This window comes from Mobula birostris, chromosome 12 (assembly GCF_030028105.1).
Source record: "Mobula birostris isolate sMobBir1 chromosome 12, sMobBir1.hap1, whole genome shotgun sequence".
NCBI classification, from domain to species: Eukaryota; Metazoa; Chordata; class Chondrichthyes; order Myliobatiformes; family Myliobatidae; genus Mobula; species Mobula birostris.
The window spans coordinates 4,878,181-4,903,000 of NC_092381.1; the positions used below are offsets into that span (position 1 = coordinate 4,878,181).

General features: G+C 43.5%; 1 protein-coding gene across 1 annotated transcript in view; it reads left to right on the forward strand.

The window, feature by feature from the left end:
* The window catches only part of LOC140206426 (uncharacterized), a 620,054-nt gene that overhangs the window by 447,911 nt on the left and 147,323 nt on the right, over window positions 1–24,820 (forward strand). The window contains exons 30-36 of the mRNA XM_072274794.1: window positions 3,074–3,127; window positions 6,544–6,588; window positions 6,704–6,748; window positions 10,351–10,404; window positions 12,973–13,026; window positions 14,971–15,024; window positions 23,705–23,758. Coding sequence (XP_072130895.1) covers window positions 3,074–3,127; window positions 6,544–6,588; window positions 6,704–6,748; window positions 10,351–10,404; window positions 12,973–13,026; window positions 14,971–15,024; window positions 23,705–23,758 — 360 coding nt within the window. The remainder of the gene's footprint in view (window positions 1–3,073; window positions 3,128–6,543; window positions 6,589–6,703; window positions 6,749–10,350; window positions 10,405–12,972; window positions 13,027–14,970; window positions 15,025–23,704; window positions 23,759–24,820) is intronic.

Genomic DNA, 24,820 nt, shown 5'->3' on the forward strand with positions numbered 1-24,820 from the left:
TGAGGATCCCTGCTGCACCCAGTGACCCTGTGATCCCTGTCTCAGAGGCTGATATGAGGCCCTCGACAGGTGACAAGCTCTGATGGAGTACCTGGTAAGGCTCTGAAAACCTGTGCCAACCAGCTGACGGAGGGGATCAGAGGTATTTTTATCTCTCATTGCTACAGTCGGAAGTTCCCACATGCTTCAAAAGGACAACAGTTATAACAGTACCCGAGAAGAGCAGGGAGAGCTGCTTTAATGACAATCACCCAGTAGCACTCACATGGATGGTCAGGAAGTGTTTTGAGAGGCTGATTATGGCTAGAATAAACTCCTGCCTCAGCAAGGACCTGGGCCCACTGCAATTTGCCTATCGCCACAATAGGTCTACAGCAGATGCCATCTCATTGTCTCTCCATGCGGCCTTGGACTATCTGAACAATACAAATACCTATGTCAGGATGATTATGCTCAGCGTTGAAAACCATTATTCCTACAGTTCTGATCAAAAAGCTGCAAAATCTGGGCCTCTGAACCTCCCTCTGCAACTGGATCCTCGACTTCCTAACCGGAGACACTTTCTGTGTGCATTGGAGATAAAATCTCCACCTTGCTGACGATCAACACTCGTGCACCTCAGGAATGTGTGCTTAGCCCACTGCTGAACTGTCTCTACACCCATGACAGCTCAAATACCATCTATAAATTTGCTGATGATATAGCCACTGTTGGCAGATGGTGACGAGAGGGCGTACAGGAGTGAAATATACCAGCTAGTTGAGTGGTGTCGCTGCAACAAGCTGGCACTCAACATCAGTAAGACTAAAGAATTGACTCGGACTTCAAAAAGGATAGGCGAGGGGACCCACACCAGTCCTCATAGAGGGATCAGAAGTGGAGAGAGTGAGCAATTTCAAGTTCCTGGGTCTCAATATCTCTGAGGATCTAACCTGGTCCCAACATTTCAATGCAGTTACAAAGAAGACAAGACAGCGGCTATATTTCATTTGGAGTTTGAGGAGATTTGCTATGTCACCAAAAACACTTGTAAGTTTCTACTTATGTCACATGGAGAGCATTCTGACAGGCTGCCTCACCATCTGGTAATGGGGGTGGGGTGGGGAAGGTGGGGTTGGCTATTGCACAGGATTGAATTAAGTTGCAGAAAGTTGTAAACTCAGCCTGCTCCATCATGGGCACTAGCCTCCATAGATTCCAGGATATCTTCAAAGAGTTATACCTCAAAAAGGCAGTATCCATCATTGAGGACTCCCATCACCCAGGACACGCCCTCTTCTCATTGCTACCATCAGGGAGTTGGTACAGGAGCCTGAAGTCACACTCTCAACCATTCAGGAACAGCTTCTACCCCTCTGCCATCAGATTTCTGAATGGACATTGAACCCATGAACATTACCTTATTACTTTTTTATTTCTTTTTTTGCACTACTTTAATTTAACCTAACTACTTAATATACATACTTATACTGTAATTCACAGTTATTTTTCTCTATTACTATGTGCTCCATTGTACTGCTCTTGTGAAGTTAACAAATTTCATGACATATGCCGGTGATATTAAACGTGATTCCGATTCTTTTTTTGTTCTGCATCAGATTCAGAATAGCAATTATTTAATTCTCCTTTACACTTGTGTACTGGAAATGACATGAGTCAATCTTGAATCTCACTGTCTCTATCAGCTCATTATCTTCACCGTTGCCTTGTTGCAACTTCCACCCGTGTTCAGCTTGGGTTACTATTGCTGGATTTCGATGTTTTAATCCAAGGTTCTTTCAGAAGCCAGGAAAGAGGCACAAAGCTTGCTGCTTCACAGTCATTCTATTAAACGCTAATAGGACAGAAAGAGTTGACAACGGATAGTGATAGAGGTCTACTGATTGAAGAGGGAGAGATAAAGAAAGATGGCAATCAGCATGGAGCAGCTCTTTTTATGCTATAGATAGGAAAAAATCCATTCAAATTCAAAGATAAGAGTCAACCAATGAGAAAGCTCTTATTCAAATAAAGCAGCACCAAGAGAAGCTTCCAGACTTTCTAGAATAACCATTAGGGGACACATTGAACAACTGTATATACCCATTTTGACCACTAGGAAGTACATTAAACTGTTACATGCATATAAGGACTACTTAAAATACTAGCAGACAGTTAATTGTTAAGCTGAAAATTCAAATTTCAAAGTAAGTTAATTATCAAGGTATATATATGTCACCATATACTACCTTGAGATATATTTTCTTGTAGGCATTCACAGTAAATACAAGAGACACAATAGAATCAGTGAAAGACCACACCCAACAAGACGGACGAACAACCAATGTGCAAAATTCAGCAAACTGTGAAAATACAAAACTAAACAAAAAATAAATAATAATTAATAAATAAGCAATAAATATCGAAAACATGAGAAGAAGAGTCCTTGGAAGTGAGTTCGTAGATTGTGGGAACAGTTCTGTGATGGGGCAAGTGAAGTTGAGTAAAGTTATTCTCTCTGGTTCAAGGGCCTGATGAGGGATAATAACTGCTTCTGAACCTGGTGGTGTGGGTTCCTAAGGCTCCAGTACCTCTTTCCTGTGGCAGCAGCGAGAAGAGAGCATGGCCTGGATGGTGAGATCCCTGATGATGGATGCTGCTTTCCTGTGACAGTGCTCTGTGAGGAGGTGCTCAATGGAGGGGAGGACTTTACCCGTGATGGTCTGGCCCACATCCACTAGTTTTTGTAGGATTTTCCTTTTAAGGGCATTGGTGTTTCTATACCAGGCTGTGTTGCAACCAGTCAATATACTCTCCGCCACACATCCACAGACTGGAAAGAAAATGACAATTAAACTGTCTAATCTAAGAGTGAAACAGTCGACTCCAACACTACTCACTGTCTCCATCAGAATATCATCTTAACCCTTGTCTTGCTGGAACTTCCACACGGTGAGGTGCCAGGGTTAACGGTTCAGGACACTGACAAATCCAGATCCTACTTTGGACATAGGAGGCAGTGTGGAGGGCATGATGTTCAGAAGCCATGGGGTGTGGCATGCAACAATTCACATGGTATCCTTTGACTTTACAGGGACCACGAGGTCTGGATGGATTGCCTGGTGATCAAGGATCTCCAGGTAAAAAGGTAATTATTTACTTTGTGACATGACCAAGGAGGAGTTCGGGAACCCATTCCTTGCAATTCGAAGCTCACTGAAGCAGTATTTGGATTGAGTGTCCTCAGAGTCAGAGAACTGGAGCCCACAACTCTGATTCCATATTAAAGATAAACACAAGAGACTCTACACTTGCAGGAGATCCAGAGCAACACGCACAAAATGCTGGAGGAACTCAGCAGGTTAGGCAGCATCTATAGGAAAGAATGAAGAGTCAACATTTCCGGCCACGACTCTTCATCAGGACTGGAAAAGAAGTGAGAAGATGCCAGAAGAAGAAGTTGGGTGGAGGGGAAGAATAATGAGTGAGAAGGTGATAGGTGAAGCCAGGTGGGTGGGGGAGGGGGGATGAAGTAAGAAGCTGGGAGGTGATAGGTGAAGCCAGGTGGGTGGGGGAGGGGGGTTGAAGTAAGAAGCTTGGAGATGATAGGTGGGAAAGGTAAAGGACTGGAGAAGAAGGAATTCGATTGAACCATAGGAGAAGGGGAAGGATGAGGGGCACCAGGGTCAGGTGATAGGCGGGTGAGGAGAAGAAGCAAGAGACCAGAGTTGGGCATTGAAGAAGAGGGAAATGGTAGGTGAAAGAAATACCAGAAGTTGGAGAAATCGGTGTTCATGCTGCCAGGCTAGAGGCTACTCAGATGGAATATGAGGTGTGGCTCCTCCACCCTGAGAGTAACCAATTGTGGTAGATGAAAGTTATTGAAAGTATCTTGTTTTGTCCAAGAATCCCTGAGAGAGAGAAGGAGGGGATGAAATGAAAGGACAGCGATGGTTTCACGTATATCTATGATGACCTCCAAGTTCCGATCCACACCAATCCCACCCCCCCCACGTTCAGTCTGGACCCTTCTAGGCCCTGGTGATTCAAGTGAGAGTCAAGATACTGGTTCAGTGTTGTGAGGGTCTCTGTCCTCACCGCCCCTCAGGCAGTGAGATCCAGATCCCAACCCCCTCTTGGGAAAGCTTTCAGAATCAGAATAGATCTATTATCACTGACATTCAGGATGTCATAAAATCTGTTGTTTTGCAGCAACAAACAGTGAAATAATATGGTAAACCTGGTCAGATTGCACTTGTTTTGGGCCCCTATCTAAAAAAAGGAGTGCTGGCATTGGGGGTGGTCCAGAGGAGGTTCACAAAAATAATTCCAAGAATGAAAGGGTTAATGTGTGAGGAGCATTTGATGGCTCACCAGAGTTTAGAAGAATGGAGGGGGAATCTCATTGAATATTAAAATGCCTAGATAGAGTGGATGTGCACGGGATAACACTTAATTTTCTTATAGTGGGAGAGGCTAGGACAAGAGAGCACAGCCTTAGAATACAAAGATGTCCCTTTAGAACAGAGATGAGGAGGAATTTATTTTGCCAGAGGGTGGTGAGTCTGTGGAATTCATTGTCACAGATGGCTGTGAGGCCAAGTCATTCGGTATATTTGAAGCGAAGGCTGATAGGTTCTTGATTAGTCAGGGGTCACAGATTATGGGAAGAAGGCAGGAGAATGGGGTTGAAAGGGATGATAAATCAGCCATCATAGAATGGAAGAGCAGACTTAATGAGACGAATGACCTTATTCTGCTCCTTTGTCTTATGGAATGTTGCTCAATAGCTCCAAGTTTTGTTGTGCAGATCAGATTCAGGTTTATAGTCACTGACGAACACACTGTTAACGTTTGACAAAGGCACAACAATATCAGTTATGGGGAGAAGGTGTAGGGCATTCAGCCCTTCAGCAATGTAACCATGGCCGATCTGTTCTCGGCCTCTCAAACGCAAGAGATTCTGCAGATGCTGGAAATAGAAGCTGCCTGAAATGCTGAATTCTTCCAGTATTTCATCATCCCTGTTTCTGTGGAATTACCCCCATCACCCTCGATTCACGATCTGTCTTCCTCCTCATTCTTGGCCCCACAGTTGCACAGGGGTAGCGCTTCCTTCTCAGTGCATTTCCGAATTCGGCATTCAATGTCGGCACCGATCTGTAAGGTGTGTCTGTACGTCTTCCCTGTGGAATGCATAGGTTTTCCCCAGGTGCTCCAGTTTCCTCCCACAGTCCAAAGACGTACGAGGTAAGATAGTTAGTCATTGTGAATTGACCCCTGATTAGGTCAGGTTTAATAGGGGTTGTGGGGTTGTTAGTGCAGACTGGCTCAAAGGGCTGGAAGGGCCTACTCCGTGTTTATTTATCACTAAATAAATATATTAACCCCCCACCACCCCGTGATCCATTCTCCACACCCTCTGGTTCCTATCCTTCTGTGAGAGGTTTCTACACACCTCAGTTTTAAACGTCTACCCCTAATCCTGCGTCTGTGCCTGCTTGTTCCAGACTCTCCCACTGGTGGAAACATCTCCACAGAAAGTCAGAGCACCACAGCACAGAAGCAGGCCCTTCTGCCCATCTAGTCTCTCATGTCCACTCAGGATCAGAGATGATTCAGTAAGGTCTCCCCTGTTCTTTTAAACCATATGGAATTCGGGTCCAGCTTCTTCAGCTGATGATGAGGAGAGGGAGAGGTGGAGAGTCCGTCATCATGCCCGACGCCGGCCCCCTAGGCCTGAGTCGACGTAGTAGCAGCAGTAGTAGTAGTTCTTTAGCTGCTCGTGAGAGGAGAATCTTTTCACTCTGGGAGCTAGTCGGGTGAGCGATCGTCGGCCTGTCTCCAGAGCCCGTGCCACACTGTGGGGCATGGTTCATCAGCACAGAGGCTCGTTCTGTTGTGGTGAGCTACATAGAGTTCAGAGTAAGTATATTATCGAAGCATCAATGTCACCATGTACAACCCTGAGATTCATTTTTTGTCGGCATCCACGATAGAACAAAGAAATAAAATAGCATCAATGAAAAACTGCATGCAAGCAAAGACGAACAACCGATGTGCAGAAGGAGACAAACGGAGCAAATAAAAAAAAATAATAATAAATCAGTAATACATAATATTGATCATACTGAGCACATGAGGTGAAGAGACTTGAAAGTGAGTCTAAGGTTGTGGAATGAGTTCATTGTTGAGGTGAGTGAAGTTACCCATGCTGGTTCAGGAGCCTGGTGGTTGAGGGGTAATAACTGTTCCTGAACCTGGTGGAGTGTGTCCTGTGGCTCCTTCCCAGTAGCAGCAAAAAGAGAGCGTGGCCTGGCTGGTGGGAGTCCTGCTTTCCTGCAATAGCTCGCCTTGTAGATGAGCTCTGTGGTGGGGAGGGCATTACCTATGATGGACTGGCCTGTATCCACCACATTTTGTAGGCTTTTTCGTCCCTGGACAATGGTATTTCCATACCAGGTTGTGATGCAGCCTGCCAGGATTCTCTCCAGAGGCCTTCTTTGCAATGTCATTACGTGCTGGACACAGGGCAGATCCTTTGAATTGTTGTTTGCCTTGCAGGGGCAGAGAGGTGACCCAGGAGCACAAGGTGACATTGGACTCATTGTAAGTGTGCACCTTTGCTAAGATTTGTGACTATCTCAGGGTGGGGAGGGTCTCCACAGTCCAACCAGAGTTTATTCTGCAAATTCTTTACATTGCATCATCTTCTGAATTGCAGGGCAAAGCCGGGAATCCTGGAGAACAGGGAATGCCGGGAGCTTCGGTAAGTTTCTTTGGGCTTTTCAAAGTTCAAGGTAAGTTTATTAACAAAGTACATATATGTCACCATATACAACCCTGAGGTTTATATTCTTGTGAGCATCTTTCTCCTCTTTTTATTGGCAGGATGTGGAAGCTTTAGAGAGGGTGCAGAGAAGATTTACCAGGATGCTGCCTGGATTAGAGAGCGTGCCTTATCAGGATAGGTTGAGTGAGCTAGGGGTTTTCTCTTTGGAGCAAAGGAGAATGGGAGGTGATTTGATAGAGTGTACAAGATTATAACAGGCCTAGACAAAGTGGACAGTCGGAGACTTTTTCTCAGGGCAGAAATGGCTAATACAAGGGGGCATAATTTTAAAGCGTTTGGTGGAAGATATAGAGGGGATATCAGAGGTAAGTTTTTTACACAGAGCGATGAGTGGGTGGTGACAGAGGCAGATACATTAGCAGTGTTTAAGAAACTCTTAGGCACAAGGAAGATAGAAAAATGGAGGGCGATGTACAAGGGAAGGGTTAGATTGATTTTAGTATCACTTCAAAGGTTGGAATAACATCATGGCTAAAGGGCTTGCACTGGACAAAGTTCAAAGTACATTTATTATCAAAGTACATATATGTCACTACCTACAACCCTGAGATTCATTGTTTGTGGGCATTCACGATAAATACAAGAGACACAATAGAATCAATGAAAGACTGCACCCAACAAGATGGATAAACAACCAGTGTGCAAAAGACAATGAACTGTGCAAGTACAAAAATAATAATACTAACTAAATAAGCAATAAATATGGAGAACGTGAGATGAAGAGTCCTTGAAAGTGAGTTTGTAGATTGTGGGAACATTTCAATGATGGGGTGAGTGAAGTTATCCCCTCTGGTTCAATATCCTGATGGTTGAGGGGTAATTACTGTCCCTGAACCTGGTGGTGAGAGTCCTGAAGCTCCTGGACCTCCTCGCTGATGGCAGCAGTGAGAAGGAAGCTGAAATGGGCTAAGGACAATGTGCCCAGCATAAACCCACAGAGGTTTGTGAGTAGATGGAATGAGCTGTCAGAGGAAGTGGTAAAGGTGGGTACAATTACAGCGCCTAAGGGACACTTGGACAGGTATAGTACTGTCCAAAAGCCTTGTGCACCCTAGCTATATATATATTCCAGAGGCTTTGCACAGTACTGCATCTGGATGGAAGGAGTTGAGGGGGATATGGGTCAAATGCAGACAGACGGGACTGGTTGAGGTCGGTGACCTGATCAGTACAGTTTAATTGGGCCAATGGGCCTGTTTCTGTGCTGTACGACCCTCTGAGTTGATTTCCTGTGCTTTGTTTCGCTGGGGGAATACAGGAAACCTGGACCACACTGTTGATCAGATTTCAGATTCAGATGTATTTATCACAGCCAGATCTGTCGGCCAGCCTGTTGATCAGATTTCAGATTCAGATGTATTTATCACAGCCAGATCTATCCGCCGGCCTGTGAGACCATTAGACTTAGGAGCAGCATCAGGCCATTCGTCCATCAAGTCTGCCCTTCCACTCTATCACGGCTGATTTATTTAGAAATACAGCGCGAAATGTGCCTTTCCAGCCCTCTGAGTCGCACGGCCAGCTACCCACCAATTTAACCCAAGCCTCATCATGGGATGATTTACAATGGCTGGTTAATGTACTAATAGGTATGTTTGTGGACTGTGGGGAAACCCACGCACACAAGGGAAAGAACATATAAACTTGCTTAAAGAGGATGCTGGAATTGAACTCTGAACTCCTATGCCCTGCACTGCAATAGCGTTGCGCACATTGCGATTCTCCTGTTATTTATTATCAATCCCATTCTCCTGTCTTCTCTCCATAGTCTTTACTGCCCTAACTACACAAGAACCTCTCAACCTCCACTTTAAATATACCCAATGACTCGGCCTCCACAGCCATTCATGCAATGAATTCCACAGATTCACCATCCTCTGGCTCAAGAAAAAATTCCTCCTCATCTCCGTTCTTAATGGAAGTCCTTCTGTTCTGAGGCTGTGCTCTCTGGTTCTAGACTCCCCAACTATAGAAACATCCTCCACACATCCACTCTATCTAGGCCTTTCAATATTCAACAGGTTTCAGTGAGATCCCTGCTCCATTCTTCTAAACTCCAGCAAGAACAGTCCCAGAGCCATCAAAAACTCCTCATTTGTTAACCCGCTCATTCCTGGGATAATTCCTGTGAAACCCCTTTGGACCTTTTCCCTGGAGTGTGGGAGATCTGTAGATTTGTTGTGATATACAGACTCAGATTTAGATTTATATATCACATGTACATTGAGAGATGGAGTGAAATGCATCATTTGCATTGACGATCAGCTCAACCCAAGGGTATGCTGGGGGCAGCCCGCAAATGTCACTACATGTTCCGTTGCCAGCAGAGCTTGCCCACTGGATCAACAGAAGCAATGACGCCCACAGAACGACAGCAAAATGAGCCTTCCCCACTGTCCCCCCCACCCCCCCCACACACACACACACACTCACACTCACTCTCTCACACACACACACACACACACACACACACACACACACATAAAACACACACACACACACACACACACACACACACAGGCACACACACACACTCACACACACACACACTGTCACACACACGCACCCACACACCCACCCACACACACACACTCTCACACACACACTCACTCACACTCACACACTCACTCACTCACACAGACAGACCTCCAACCCCAAAACAGGTCACCTACAACAAGTCTTAGTGTTGAAATAGGATGGAATACGTAGGGAGGGGGCAGAGCGGATCTCAATTGGAGACAGGTAACGTGCTTTGTGTTTGAGAGAGGGAGTGGAGAGCATCTGAGATGGAGAGAGGGTGTCGGATACATCTCTAATAGAAGGAGAGACCATGAGACCATAAGACATTTAGCCCATCGAGTCAGCTTCTTATTCCATCATGACTGATTTATTATTCCTCTCAACCCCAATTTTTCCTGCCTTCTCCCTATAACTTTTGATGCCCTGATAAATCGGGAAGCTATCAACCTCCACCTTATATATACCCAATGACTTGGCCTCCACAGCCATTCATGCATGAATTCCACAGGTTCACCACCTTCTGGATAAATAAATTCCTCCTCATCTCTGTTCTAAATGGACGTCCCTCTTTTATGAGGCTGTGCACTCTGACTCCCCCTCTATAGGAAGCATCCTCTCTATCTCCACGTCCATTCTATCTAGGCCTTTCAATATTCAATAGGTTTCAATGAGATCCCCTGTCATTCTTCTAAACTCCAGCGAGTACAGGCCCAGAGCCATCTAATGCTCCTCGTACACTAACCCTTTCATTCCAGGAATCATTCTTGTGATGGGGGGGAGGGAATGTCAGGGAGCATTGCTGTTGTCAGTGAGGATAAGGGAAAGGGTGAGTCTGAAAGGAGGAGGTAGAGGAGAACGTCTTGTCAACGGTTGGGAAAAGATGTCTCTTTGAGTTAGGAAGATGGTGGAGAGTATTGGACATCTAACCAAAATCTTCGGCATAAGGAGCTCTCTCTACTGTCCACATCCACATTCATCCACATTCTTCATTGTTTCAGGGGCTGCCTGGACCTTCGGGAAGCTCTGGAGACATGGGACCTCCTGGACAACCAGTTGAGTCGACCTTCAGTCTACTGTGACTCTGTGCAGTGATGGGATGTTTAAGGGGAGGGAGGGGAGAGGCCAATCATTCCTTCTTGCTTGTGCTAGCCCTGTCAGTGCCTATTGCCTCACTAAATCTGTGTACATCTATCTCCCTCCATAAGAACAATGAATCTTCTCCAGCAGTGCACAACAGAATAGGAGCAGGAGGCCACTCAGCCCATTAGTCCTATCCCACCACTCAATGTGACCAATGCAGATCTGCCCCAGGCCTCATTTTCACTTCTTTTCCATGAGACCATAAGACATTATGGTGCCAGTTCCCCCTCACCCTCAGTCCCCTGATCTGTCAAACATTCCTCTCCCTCCTCGTTAAACTTCCCTCCCCATCCTCACTGATCCTGGCTCCACGCCCACTGGGACAGGGAATTCCAGAGGTTCCCCTGCCTGTCTGAGAAGAAGTGGTAACACAACACAATCCAAATGTTAATTTATGCCAAGGAGAGAGATTGTAAGATTTTAAAGTTTAGCTTTATTTGTCACATGCACATAGAAACAGTGAAATATTCAGTGAAATGTGTTGTTTGTGCTAATGACCAGCACAATCTGAGGGCAGCCCACAAATATTGCCACACTTCTGACACGAAAACAACAAGCCTACAGCTCACTAATCCTAACCCGCACATTTTTGGAATGTGGAAGGAAACCAGAGCACCCGGAAGAAACCCACACGGTCACGGGGAGAACAGACTGCAGAGGGAACTGCACTCAGCTCTGTGGTACTACAAGCTCCCCTCTACACTTACCATTCCACCCTCCTACCACGCCGGTGAATAAAATAAAATATGAGGCCACCGGAGTGCATTGAGACACTTTCCAACGGTCTGGATGAGTGTGGTTCCAACAACATCACAGAAATTTAACAGCATTCAGGATAATGATACCAAAAGGCAGAATAAGGCCATTCAGCCCATTGAGTCTGCTCCACCAGTCTATCATGCCTGATTTATTACCCCTCTCAAACCCATTCCCCTGCCTTCTCCCCGTAACCTTTGACACCCTGACTAATCGAGAACCTATCAACCTCCATCTTAAATATACCCAGTGGCTTAGTCTCCATTAAATTCCACAGATTCACCGCCCTCTGGCTAAAGAAACTCCTCCTCATCTCTATTCTAAAAGGACGTCCTTCTGAGGTTGTGTGCTCTGGTTTTAGACTCCCCCCACTATAGTCTGTATGTCCACTCTATCTCGGCCTTTCATTATTTGATAGGTTTCAATGTGATAAAACAACTCATTTTCAGCATGTCATCCACCTCCAACCTCCCCCTAAACACCTCTCATTCTGCCACCAGCACACGGTGGCTGGAGAGTGCACCGCCTACAGAAATGTCATCCACCTCCAACCTTCCCCTAAGCACCTCTCACTCTGCCACCAGCACGCAGTGGCTGGAGAGTGCACCGTCTACAGAATGCACCATGGTTACTCAGCCAGACTGCTCCCACAGACCCTCCCAGACCCACCCATCCTATAATCAGAGACGTGGTCAGAGGGTCCAGGGGAACACCAGCACCCACAGGTTCCCTCCCAGTCTCACATCATCCTAACTTAAAAATGTATCACCATTCCTTTCTCTGTACCTGTAACACTTTATTCTGCATTCTGTTATTGTTTTATCTGGTTCTACTTCAATGCATTATGTAATGATCTGATGTTTTATGGAAGACCAGTATTTCACAATATGACATGTGACAATAATCAACTCATCTTCCAAGCAGCCTCACCCCACCTGCAAAATGCAAGATTTCCCAGTGGCTAATCATTTAAATTTTTATTCCCATTCCTATTCCAACAAGTTGGTTCATGGCCTCCTCTACTGCCACGACGAGGCCACTCTCAACTCGAAGGAGCAACACCTCACATTACAACTGGATAGCCTCCAACCTGATGGCATGAACATCCATTTCTCAAACTTCCAGTAACTTTTCCTCCCCCCTTTCCCTCATCGTCCATCTCCCACCCTGGCTCCCCTCTCACCACTCCTCATCTCCTTACCTGCCTATCACCTCCTCCTGATGCCCTTCTCCTTCCCTTTTTCCCACGGTCCACTCTCCTCTCCTATCAGATTCCCCTTTTCAAGCCATTTACCTCTTCAACCTATCACCTCCCAGCTCGTTACTTCCTTCCCCCCTCCCACAGCCACCTGGCTCTACCTATCACCTTCCAGCTTGTTACTTCCTTACCCCCTCCCACAGCCACCTGGCTTTACCTATCACCTTCCAGCTTGTCCTCCCTCCCCTCCCTGAACCTCCTTATTCCGGCTTCTTCCCCCTTCCCTTCCAGTCCTGATCAAGGGTCGCAGCCGAAATGTCGACTGTTTGTTTATTTCCATAGATGCTGCCTGGCCTGCTGAGTTCCTCCACATTTTGTGTGTGTTGCTCTGGATTTCCAGCTTCTGCAGAATCTTTTGTGCTTACCAATTTACTCATCAGTAAAGGATTAGATTTTGCTCCTTTTAACAAAACTGATTACTCGCATTTTCAAATACGTCTCTTTGACCAATGTTTTTTCTGTGCAGGGGCCTCGAGGACAGAATGGTGAAGTTGGACCTGTTGGAGAAATTGGTCCTGAGGTAAAGCTTTATGTATTTTAGTGTTTCCATCAGCTGTGCTTGTACTTTAAATTGATAGAGATGATCCAGTGCACGGCCGGAGACTTTTTCCCAATACAAGCAGGCATAATTTTAAGGTGATTGGAGGATGGGGGTGGGGTGCATTGCCAGAGGTAGGTTTATTTTTAAACACAAAGAGTAGTTAAAAGGCTGGCACAACATCAAGGCTGAAGAGCCTGTACTATGCTCTTTGAGGTATACAAGATGAGAGGCATTGATCGTGTGGATAGTCAGAGGCTTTTTCCCAGGGCTGAAATGGCTAGCACGAGAGGACACAGGTTTAAGGTGCTTGGAAGTAGGTACAGAGGAGATGTCAGGGGTAAGTTTTTACGCAGAGAGTGGTGAGTGTGTGGAATGGGGTGGCGGTGGTGGAGGCGGAAATGATAGGGTCTTTTAAGAGACTCCTGGATGGCTACATGGAGCTTAGAAAAATAGAGGGCTATGGGTAAAGCCTAGGTGGTTCTCAGGTAAGGACATGTTCGGCACAACTTTGTGGGCCAAATGGCCTGTATTGTGCTGTAGGTTTTCTATGTTTCTATGTTTCTATGCTGTAATGTTCAATGTTCTGTGTTCTCCCTTATGTGTTCTGTGTTCTACGTTCAATGCTCTACGTTTGTATGTTCTATATTTTGTGTACGGTGTTCTATGTTCTGTGTTCTATATTCTGTATTCTGTGTTCTGGATTCTATGTTCTGTCTTCTGTGTTGTGTCCAATGTTCTATGTCTGTTCTATGTTCTCTGTTCTGTATTCTATGTTCTATGTCTCTGTTTTATGTTCTATGTTCTATATCATGTTTTAAGTTCTGTGCTCTCTGGTAAAGCTAGTGGAGAAGGTGCTGTCGAAGAAGTCTTGATGAGTTGCTGCGTTGTGTCCCATTGTTTTTAATCCAAGGTTCTTTCAGAAGTCGGGAAAGAGCCAAAAAACCTGCTGCTTCACAATTGATTTATTAAGAGTTAACAGAACATTGAGAAATTGAAACGAACGGTAATAGAAGTCTACTCAGTAAATGGAGGGACAAAACGCTAAGAGACTTGATGTGCAGCTCATTTATACCTATTCAAATTTGTAGATAGGAGTCAACCAATGAGATAGATCTTATTCAGTTAATGCAGTACCAGGAGAAGCTTCTAGAACCACTTTGTATAACCACTAGGAACACAATGAACTTGCATAAAATGCCACCATTAGGAAGCTTACTAAAGAATTAGATGCATGCAAGAACTACTTCAACTACAAGTGGCTAATTAATTGTTAACCTGCCTAAGAAAATAACAAGTAAGTATCTATTCTAAAATTTAACAGTCTGTCCAGCAGTGTGGACAGTACTATTGTGCATTGGTGGGACGAGTCAGTGAGTCGTCGTGAATGGGGAGCCTATCGAGCAGGCTACCAGGTCCCGAGTGATATCAAGTTTCTTGATGCTTCACTCATCCAAAATCTCTGTGAGACTGGGAGGTCGAAGCCCACTGTCTGTGGCCTGAGTCCATATCCTCTGGAGGCCTGTCCTGGGGTTAAAGATCTGTGTATGTGGGTGGGTAGAAAGAAGGCAAGGAGCTTGATCTTGCTGCTTTGTTGTTTGTTGTGTTCCATGTTGTTCTGCTGAACTTGCGGGTATTCTTTGTCGGTGCCAGAATGTGAGTTGACACTAGCAGACTGCCCCCAGCACATCCTCGGCTGTGTTGGTTGTTAATGCAAACAACACGTTTCACTGTATGCTCCAATGTACACGTGATAAATAAACTTGAATCTTGGATCATCCGAGCAAGTAGCGAGTGTCCCATCATACTCCTGGCTTGTGCTGTGTAGATGGGGCACTGACTCTGGGGAGTTAGGAGACAGGTTCTATGACCTTATTATGAGAAAATGCTTTCCAGTGTAACGAGATGGGTGTGTTCATTACACAGGGACTCCCAGGACCAGAAGGAGAAGCTGGTCACCAAGGAGAACGTGGAGCCAAGGTAGGAACAGAATGTCAACTCCCTGAGTGAGGGATGTCCTGGCCAGTGATACAGTGTGGTCAGAAAATGGAAAGCAATTTGCTGGTGATATTGGGAATGTGCAGTGTTCATCCAGGAAGTCTGTTCATTCAGTGATATCCTGTGGCTCTCCACTTTCACAGCCAGTCCCTGGATGCCTGGATTTCATTACACTTCCAAAATCTACCCATCCCAAAGTCAAATTCAAAGAACATTTATTTTCAAAGTACATATGTGTCACTGTATCCTGAATTGAGATTCATTTTCTTGCAGTCATTCACGGGAAAATGAGGGAACACAATGGAATGTGTGAAGATATGCAGAAATGAAAAATGCCCAACAATGTGCAAATAAAATTAAATATATATATATATATATATATATATATATATATATATATGTATGTATATGTATATATGTATATATATGTGTGTGTGTGTGTGTGTGTGTGTGTGTGTATATATGTATGTGCGTGTGTGTGTATATATATATATATATATATATATATATACATACATACATGAATAATACTGAGAACATAAGTTGTAGATTTCTTGAAATTGAGTCTGTAGGTTGTGGAATAAGTTCAATGCTGTGATGGGTGAAGTTATCCTCTCTGGTTCAGAAGCTTGATGGTTGAGGGGTAATAACTGTTCCTGAACCTGGTGATGTGGGTCCTGAGGCTCCTGTACCTCCTTCCTGATGGTTGAGGGGTAATAACTGTTCCTGAACCTGGTGATGTGGGTCCTGAGGCTCCCGTACCTCCTTCCTGATGGTTGAGGGGTAATAACTGTTCCTGAACCTGGTGGTGTGGGTCATCAGGCTCCTTATCTCGTTCCTGATGGCTGAGGGGTAATAACTGTTCCTGAACCTGGTGGTGTGAGCCCTGCGTCTCCTGTACCTCCTTCCTGATGGCTGAGGGGTAATAACTGTTCCTGAACCTGGTGATGTGGGTCATGAGGCTCCTGTACCTCCTTCCTGATGGCTGAGGGGTAATAACTGTTCCTGAACCTGGGGGTATACTGAAGGACTGATAGAGTCAGGCTTGAGGTATAGAACAGCACAAGTTTATCACTACCTGCCTATACTAGCTTACAAATGCCCAGCTTATGGACACCCCTATGTGTAAACAACCTCTCACAGTGTTATTAGATCATAGAACATTACAGCACAGTACAGAGCCTTCAGCCCAAGATTTTGTGCTGGCCTTTTAACCTACTCTAAGGTCAATCTAATCCTTCTTTTCTACAAAGCCCTCCACTTTTCTTTCTTTCTTTTTCAATCTTTTTATTAAATTTCAGATTAATATACATAACAATATTAATGATACAAAGAGATCATTATAACATTGATAATAGTTAACATGTACAAACATAATTTGAGTAAAATATATAATTCAAGCTTCCCAATCTCCGAGTAATTGAGCATGAAAAGGAGTTTTATAAAGAACCCCCTAAACTAAAAACAAAACAAAACAAATACTGGTCTGTCCTATTCCCTCGGATAACAACATTATTTGTCATTAACTCCGCTCCTCCATAGATAAACAAAAGAATATTTAAAAAAAGGAGTTCTGAAAGGGACAGCTTACATCATATGAAAATGTTGTATAAACAGTCTCCAGGTTTCTTCAAATTTATCTGAAGAATCAACCATACCACACCTAATTTTTTCCAGGTTTAAACATAATATAGTTTGAGAAACCCATTGAAAAGTCGTAGGGGGATCAGGATCTTTCCATTTAAGTAAGATGGATCTTTTAGCTATTAGTGTAACAAATGCAATCAGACGGCAAGCTGAAATGGGTAAATGACCAACATCTGTCACTGGTAATCCAAAAATTGCAGTAATAGGGTGAGGTTTTAAATTAATATGCAAAACTGTTGAAATAAAATCAAAAATATCTTTCCAATATTTACCTAAAAGAGGGCAAGACCAAAACATATGTGTCAGAGAGGCCACCTGAGAATTACGTCTGTCACACACAGAATTTATATGTCGGTAAAAACGAGCTAATTTATCCTTAGACATATGAGCCCTATGAACTATTTTAAATTGTATCAGTGTATTGAGGAAGTATTAACTAGTTGAAGAATTTTCTCCCATTTCTCTATAGGTAAAGATCCCTGAAGTTCTCTTTCCCATTCATTTTTTATTTTATCAGATGTACCTAGATGTATTTTCGTTATTAAATCATACACAACTGCTATTAAGTGCTTCTGATGGGGATTTAAACCTAAATTTTTTTCTGTAATTATTAGTTGGATGAAATGTTGGAAAATTAGGTAAAATAACATTCAAAAAACTCCTAATCTGCAGATACCTGAAAAAGTGTGAACTACACAACTTATATTTATTAAATAATTGTTCAAACGACATGAAACAATTATCCATGGATAAATCATGAAAGCATGTTATTCCCCTCGTTTTCCATAAGGAAAAACCTTGATCAATTCTAGAAGGTTGAAAAAAAAATTAGATATAATAGGACTAGATAAATTCGTTCAATCCCAAAAATTTGCGAAATTGAAACCATATTCGTTTTGTATGTTTAATTATTGGATTAATTATTTGTTTATTCAGTTTGGTTAATGCAAAGGGGAGGGAAGCTCCTCAAATAGAAGCTAATGAGAACCCCCTGCACAGGCTCACCCTCCAGGTTCGCCCATTGTGGACAATGAATTTCATCCCAATCTTGCGTCCAAAACATTAAATATCGGATACTAATTACCCAATAATAAAATCTAAAATTCGGTAATGCTAAACCACCATCCTTTTTAGATTTCTGTAGATATTTCTTACTCAATTTAGGATTTTTATTCTGCCATATATATGAAGAAATTTTAGAATCAATAATATCAAAAAAGGGTTTAGAGATAAAAATTGGTACCATTTGAAATAAATACAGAAATTTAGGTAAAACAGTTATTTTAATAACGTTAATTAGACCAAGCAATGATAAGGACAGTAGGGACCATTTAGTAAACAATTGTTTAACATGGTCTATTAAATGTAAAAAAGTTAACTTTAAATAGATCTTTATATTTTTTAATGCAAACACGAGGAAATCTGCAGATGCTGGAATTTCAAGCAACACACATAAAAGTTGCTGGCTCACCAGCAATTTTTATGTATGTTGCTTTATATTTTTCAGTAATTTTGACACCTAGGTAAGTGAAATAATCAGTAATTAATTCAAATGGTTATTATCTATAAATTGGAACTTGCATATTTAATAGAAAAAGCTTACTCTCATTAAGATTTAGTTTATAACCAGAAAAACTACTGAAATGAGCTAGTAGTGATAAAACTGCCGGAATGGATTTCTCTGGGTTAGCGAGATATAGTAACAAGTCATCTGCATACAATGATACCTTATGCGTCTGATTCCCACAAGTAATTCCAAATATATTGGGTGAATCACGAAAGGCAATTGCCAAGGGTTCCAAAGCTATGTCAGATAACAAGGACTTAACGGACAACCCTGTCTTGTACCTCCGAAAAGCCAAAAAAAGGGGGATCTCTGATTATTGGTATATATGGAAGCCAAAGGTGAATGATATATCAATTCAATCCGAGAAATAAATTTTGGGCTAAAATTGAATCTCTCAAGCACATTAAATAAATATTTCCATTCAACTCTGTCATACGCCTTCTCAGCGTCGAGCGAAATAACACATTCCGGAACTTTAGATGAAGGAGTATATACAATGTTCATTAGCCTCCTAACATTAAAATACGAAAAGTGATTTTTAATAAATCCTGTATGATCATCAGAAATAATTTGTGGCAGTACCTTTTCCAATCTATTTGCTATTATTTTAGAAAAAGTTTTGGAATCTACATTCAACAAAGATATAGGTCTATATGATGCACAATTTCTTTTTTAGGAAATAAAGAAATTGATGCTTCATAAAAGGATTGTGGTAATTTACCTACAAGTAAGGCATCCTTAAAAATTTTACAAAGCCATGGTGAAAGTAAATTTGAAAAAGATTTATAAAATTCTACTGTAAATCCATCCAAACCTGGTGCTGTTCCAGTATTCATCGCAAAAACTGCTTTCTTAGTATCATCTTCCGTAATGGATGCATCTAGTTCTAAGCGTTCATTAAGTGGTAATTTCAGAATGTTTAATTTCCTTAAAAATTCATGTATTATGGTAGACTGTTCAGGAAATTCCGATTGATATAGAGAGGTATAAAATTCTTGAAAAGATTTATTAATTTCGTCATGATCAACCGTTAAGGTACCATCCCGTTTAGAAACTTTGCGAATCAAACGTTTAACCGAAGCAGCTTTCATTTGGTTTGCCAGTCCAGCACTTTTCTGTCGTTCATGTGCCTATCTAAGAGTTTTTAAACACCACTCATGTATCTGTCTCTATCAGAATCAGAATCAGGTTTATTATCACCAGCATGTGTCGTGAAATTTGTTAACTTAGCAGCCACAGTTCAATGCAATAAATAATATAGAAGAGGGAAAAAAATAATAAAAATAAATGAATAAGTAAATCAATTGCAGTGTACATATATTGAATAGATTAAAAATCGTGCAAAAAAAAACAAATAGTATATATCAAAAATGTGAGGTGACAAGGTGTTCCATACACCTACCACTCTGTGTTTGAAGAAAACCTACCTCTGACTTTCCCATATACTTTCCTTTAATCACCTTAAAATTTACCGCTTAAGTTCAAGATTCCAATGTACATATAAATGTTCGTTCCTCTGAATGACAAAACTAGGTTCCTGAGACACACAAGGTGGCGGATGCTGGAATCTGGAGCAGCAAGCAATCTGCTAGAGGAATTCTGCAGGCCAAGTGGCATCTGTGGGGGAGAGGAACTGTCAATGTTTTGCGTATCTGAAACGCAACAATTCCTTTCTCCCCTGAGATGCTGCTCGACCCGCTGTTCCTCCAGCAAATTGTTTAAAACCAGTACCCTGACTCACCGTCTCTCTCTCCCAACATTTAGTAATTGTTCTTACCTATCGGTCTTAAGTGTATTTGATGCCTTTTATTACAATCATCTAGAGGTATGGCTCCGATATTGAGCAATTTTTTGTGTATTTTCCAACTTACCAATCACTAATGAAAACATGAGAGATCCTGCAAATGCTGGAAATCCTGAGTAACGCACACAAAATGCTGGAGGAACTCAGTAGGCCAGGCAGCATCTATGAAAATAAATAAACAGTTGGTGTTTCAGGTCAAGGTCCTTCCTCAATACTGGAAAGGAAGAGTGGGGGGAACCACAATAAGATGATGGGGATGGGGAGGAGGACAAGCTGGCAGGTAAGATCAGGCGATGGGGAAGGTGGGTGGGTGGGAGAGAGGGACGAAGTAAGAAGCTGAAAGATGATTGGTGGAAAAAATAAAGGGCTGAAGAAGAAGGAATCTGATAGGAGAAGAGCATGGACCATGGGAGAAAGGGAAGGAGACGGGCACAACGGAGAGGTGACAGGCAGGTGGGGAGGAGGAATAAGAGGCCAGAGTTGGAAACTGAAGAAGAGGAAAGGGGGAGGGGATAAATTACCAGAAGCTGGAGAAATCAATGTTCATGCCATCATGTTGGAGGCTACCCAGATGGAATATGAGGTGTTGCTCCTGCCTCATCGTGGCAGAAGAGGAGGTCGTGTACCAACATGTCAGTACGTGAATGGGGATAGGAGTTTAAATTCCTAAGCCAGAGAGTGGAGATTCTGTGAAAGTCTATGCCACAGGCAGCTGTCGAGGCCAAGTCTTTATATATATTAAAGTCTTGATGTATATTAGATTCTTGACCGGTCAGGGAACGAAAGGATTTGGCGAGATTGGAGCTGAGAGGAAAATTGGATCAGCTGTGATGGAATGGTGGAGCAGACTCAATGGGTTAAATGGCCTAATTCTGGTCTAGAATGGTTGGCCGCTGGGAAAGTCCACTTTTTACAGATGACTTGTAAATCGCTTACGGATTTAAAATCAGAATCTGGTTTATTATCGCTGACTTACATGCTGTGTAATTTGTTGTTCTGTGTTTGCAGTACAATGCAAAGACATAAAATTACTGTAAATTACAAAATAAAAATACAGTGCTGAAAGAAAAGGAATAGTGAGGTTGTGCTCATGGGTTTATGGACTGTTCCAAGATCTGATAGTGGAGGACAAAAAGCTGTTTCTAAATCATTGAACGTGGCACTCACAAAATGCTGGAGGAACTCTGCAGTTCAGTACTGAGTGAGGGTCTTCACATCCTTGCCATGGTGGCAACAAGAAGAGGACGTGGCCTGCATGGTGAGAGTGATGAGTTTATTTCCCAGGGGCAGTCTGTATTCAGATTAAGGTGAAGAGCTCACACACACTCTCTACGTATATATACCTCATCAGTAACACCATCACTGATGAATTCTTTACATCTCAGTGACACCAACACTCTTTATCTGATCTCCAGATTCAGGTTTATTAATCACCTGTACATTGAAATATACAGTGAAATGTGTCATTTGCATTAACACAAACTAAGGATGCGCTGGGGGCAGCCCACAAATGTCACCAAACAAAAGTGCAAACACAATATGCCCGCCGTGTTCAGCAGAACAACAGAAAACACAGCAAGCAACAAAACAGCAACAGCAAAACAAGCCCCTTTTCTTCCTTCCACCCTCCCAGTCCAACACCACGGCAGGCCTCCGGGCCTACAGTCTCCAAGCTTCAGCCATCAGGCATCGACTTCGAGACTACCGATCAACCTGCGTGCGTGCTCTGATCTTTGGTATTAACTCCCAGAATAACCGTCGACGAAGGATCCCGATTCACCAGCCCTTGTGCCTCCTGCGTGCATGGACATCTGATCCTGGGATAAATCCAACAACCACAGATGTCCTTCATCACCTGAGCAAAGGCCTAGACTCTGGATATCCTTCCACACCCGTCCATGTCACTGGCCTTTGAACATGGAGCGCAGGCTGCACTCTAGGTACCCTTCAGCACTCATCCATGTCGCTGGTCGAGTAACAATTTGTTGAGTTCAACATTTGACATTCCTGCCACTGTACCGTAGTGGTTTGCACAGCACTATTCCAGCTCGGGACGTTGGAGTTCAGAGTTCAATTCCAGCATCTCTGGAAGGAGTTTATATGTCCTCCCAATGGAACATGCTTTCCTGTGGATGTTCCGGTTTCTTCCCACGGTCCACAGGCGTACCGGTTAGCGATTTAATTGGTCATTGTGATCAGGTTGGAGGGTTGCTGGGTGGCATGGCTCAATGGGCCAGAAGGGCCTGTCGTGCACTGTATCGCTAAATAAATAAATAAATACATAACCAGAAGACATTCAGACTGTCAGAAAACCAGTGATTCTGTTGCTAGAAGCAAATTCTGATGCCAGATACTCTAAATGGCTTGAAATGACAAAATTCCAGTTGTAGAAATGCATTTTCTTTTGGCCATTTTGTGAATCTGTCTGGTCCTGGAGGTGGAGACCCCTGTGTGTGTGTGAGTGAGTGGGGGTAAGGGGTCTGATCTGCTGTTGTTTCTTGTGGTCTGCTGGCTGTGTGTTGTTCTGCTGAACATGGTGGGCATGTGTATGTGTGAGTGGGGGTGGAGGGTGGTGACGGTAAGGGGTCTGATCTGCTGTTGTTTCTTGTGGTCTGCTGGCTGTGTGTTGTTCTGCTGAACATGGTGGGCATGTGTATGTGTGAGTGGGGGTGGAGGGTGGTGACGGTAAGGGGTCTGATCTGCTGCTGTTTCTTGTGGTCTGCTGGCTGCGTGTTGTTCTGCTGAACATGGTGAGCACGTGCTGTTGGCGCTGGAATGAGTGGCGACACTTGCAGGCTGCCCCCAGCACATCATCGGATAGTGTGGGATGTTAAGGCAAACAATGCTTTTCAACGCATGTTTTGATATATCTGATAAACAAGTAAATCTAAATGTAAGTCACGAGAATCCACGTTAAACCGTGACGATTTTCTTTGTTAATATTTACACAATTGCTCATAATACTACCCCACACAATTCCCTCAGTGGGTCTGACTATAATTAGCTGAACACATCAGTGTTTGAGAGAATGGTATCCGTGCAACATGGAGTCAGGGAAGCAGAGACCACCACAGCACAGAAACAGGCCATTTGTGCCATCTAGTTTATGCTAAACCATTAACCTGCCTACTGTCAACAACCTACACCCAGCCGAGCCCTCCATACCTCTCCCATCCACGTACCCATCCAAATGTCTCTTGTATGTTCAAATCGAGCTCACATGCACCACTTGTGCTGGCAACTCATTCCACACTCTCACCACCCTCTGAGTGAAGAAGTCTCCCCTCATGTTCCTCTTGAACATTTCACCTTTCACCCTTAACCCATGACCTTTAGTTCTAGTCTCACTTAACCTCAGTGGGAAAACCCTGTCTATACCCCTCATAGTTTTGTCGACCCCTATCAAATCATCCCTCACTCTCTGATGTTCAATTGACTGAAGTCCCAACCTATCCAACGCGTGTTGCGTGTTGTCAAAGACAGGTTTTTACCACATTGCATTCAAAAAACTACCATGTGCCTAAACTTGTGATAAATTCTGAAAAGAGTACATTTGCCAACTCTCTCAGAAAAACTTGCTTAAATTACTTCAAAGTAAAGTGAAGGGAGAAATTTTAATCTAAATTGTCTTTGTGTTGACACAGGGTGAAATCGGACCGACTGGCAAAGAGGGAGAAATTGGCCAGCCGGGAATGAGGGTGAGTTGTGCCAAAGACTCCTCAATATTCAAATCAACATTTTCCAGATGACTCTGTAAAATTACACATAGGCTCGTTTTCAGAGACAGGATGAAACATGCCACCTGAGCTTCATATGATCTTGTATCAGTCAAGGTGACAGGTGTGACAAAGCACAGGTAAAATACCACATATTCAGCAATGGCTACAGACAGCAACAGGTCAGGACAGCAGTGGGAGAGGTCTGGGAAGAAAGCCAGATCCACCCTGACAACTTCACAACTGAACAGCAAACGTAAGTGAGGAGACAGGAACATCTTCCGTTCTGGATTTGGTGTGGAGAATGTAGACGTACATGTTGAAGCTCACAAGTGGGGTTGGTAGCTTCTTGATAAGTCAGATAATCAAAGGTTATGGGGAGAAGGCAGGAGAGTGGGAATGCGACAGATAACCATAAGACCATACGACATGCAAACTGTGTGAAGCCATTTGGTCCATCATTCCATCATGGTTGATTTATTATCCCTCTCGACCCCATTCACCTGCCTTCTCCCAATAACCTTTGACACCCTGACTAATCAAAAATCCATCAACCTCTGTTTTAAAAATATACTCAATGACTTGGCCTCCACAGCTGTCTGTGACAATGAATTCCAGATTCACCACTGTCTGGCTAAAAGAATTCCTCCTCATCTCTGTTCTAAATGGACAGTTCCAGTCTCCATATCACGCTGGGAACACCGTGCACAGTCCCAGTCTCCATATCACGCTGGGAACACCGTGCACAGTTCCAGTCTCCATATCACACTGGGAGCACCGTGCACAGTTCCAGTCTCCAGATCACACTGGGATCACCGTGCACAGTTCCAGTCTCCATATCACGCTGGGAACACCGTGCACAGTTCCAGTCTCCATATCACACTGGGATTCTGTGCACAGTTCCAGTCTCCATATCACACTGGGAACACCGTGCACAGTTCCAGTCTCCATATCACACTGGGAACACCGTGCACAGTTCCAGTCTCCATATCACACTGGGATCGCTGTACACAGTTCCAGTCTCCATATCACACTGGTAACACT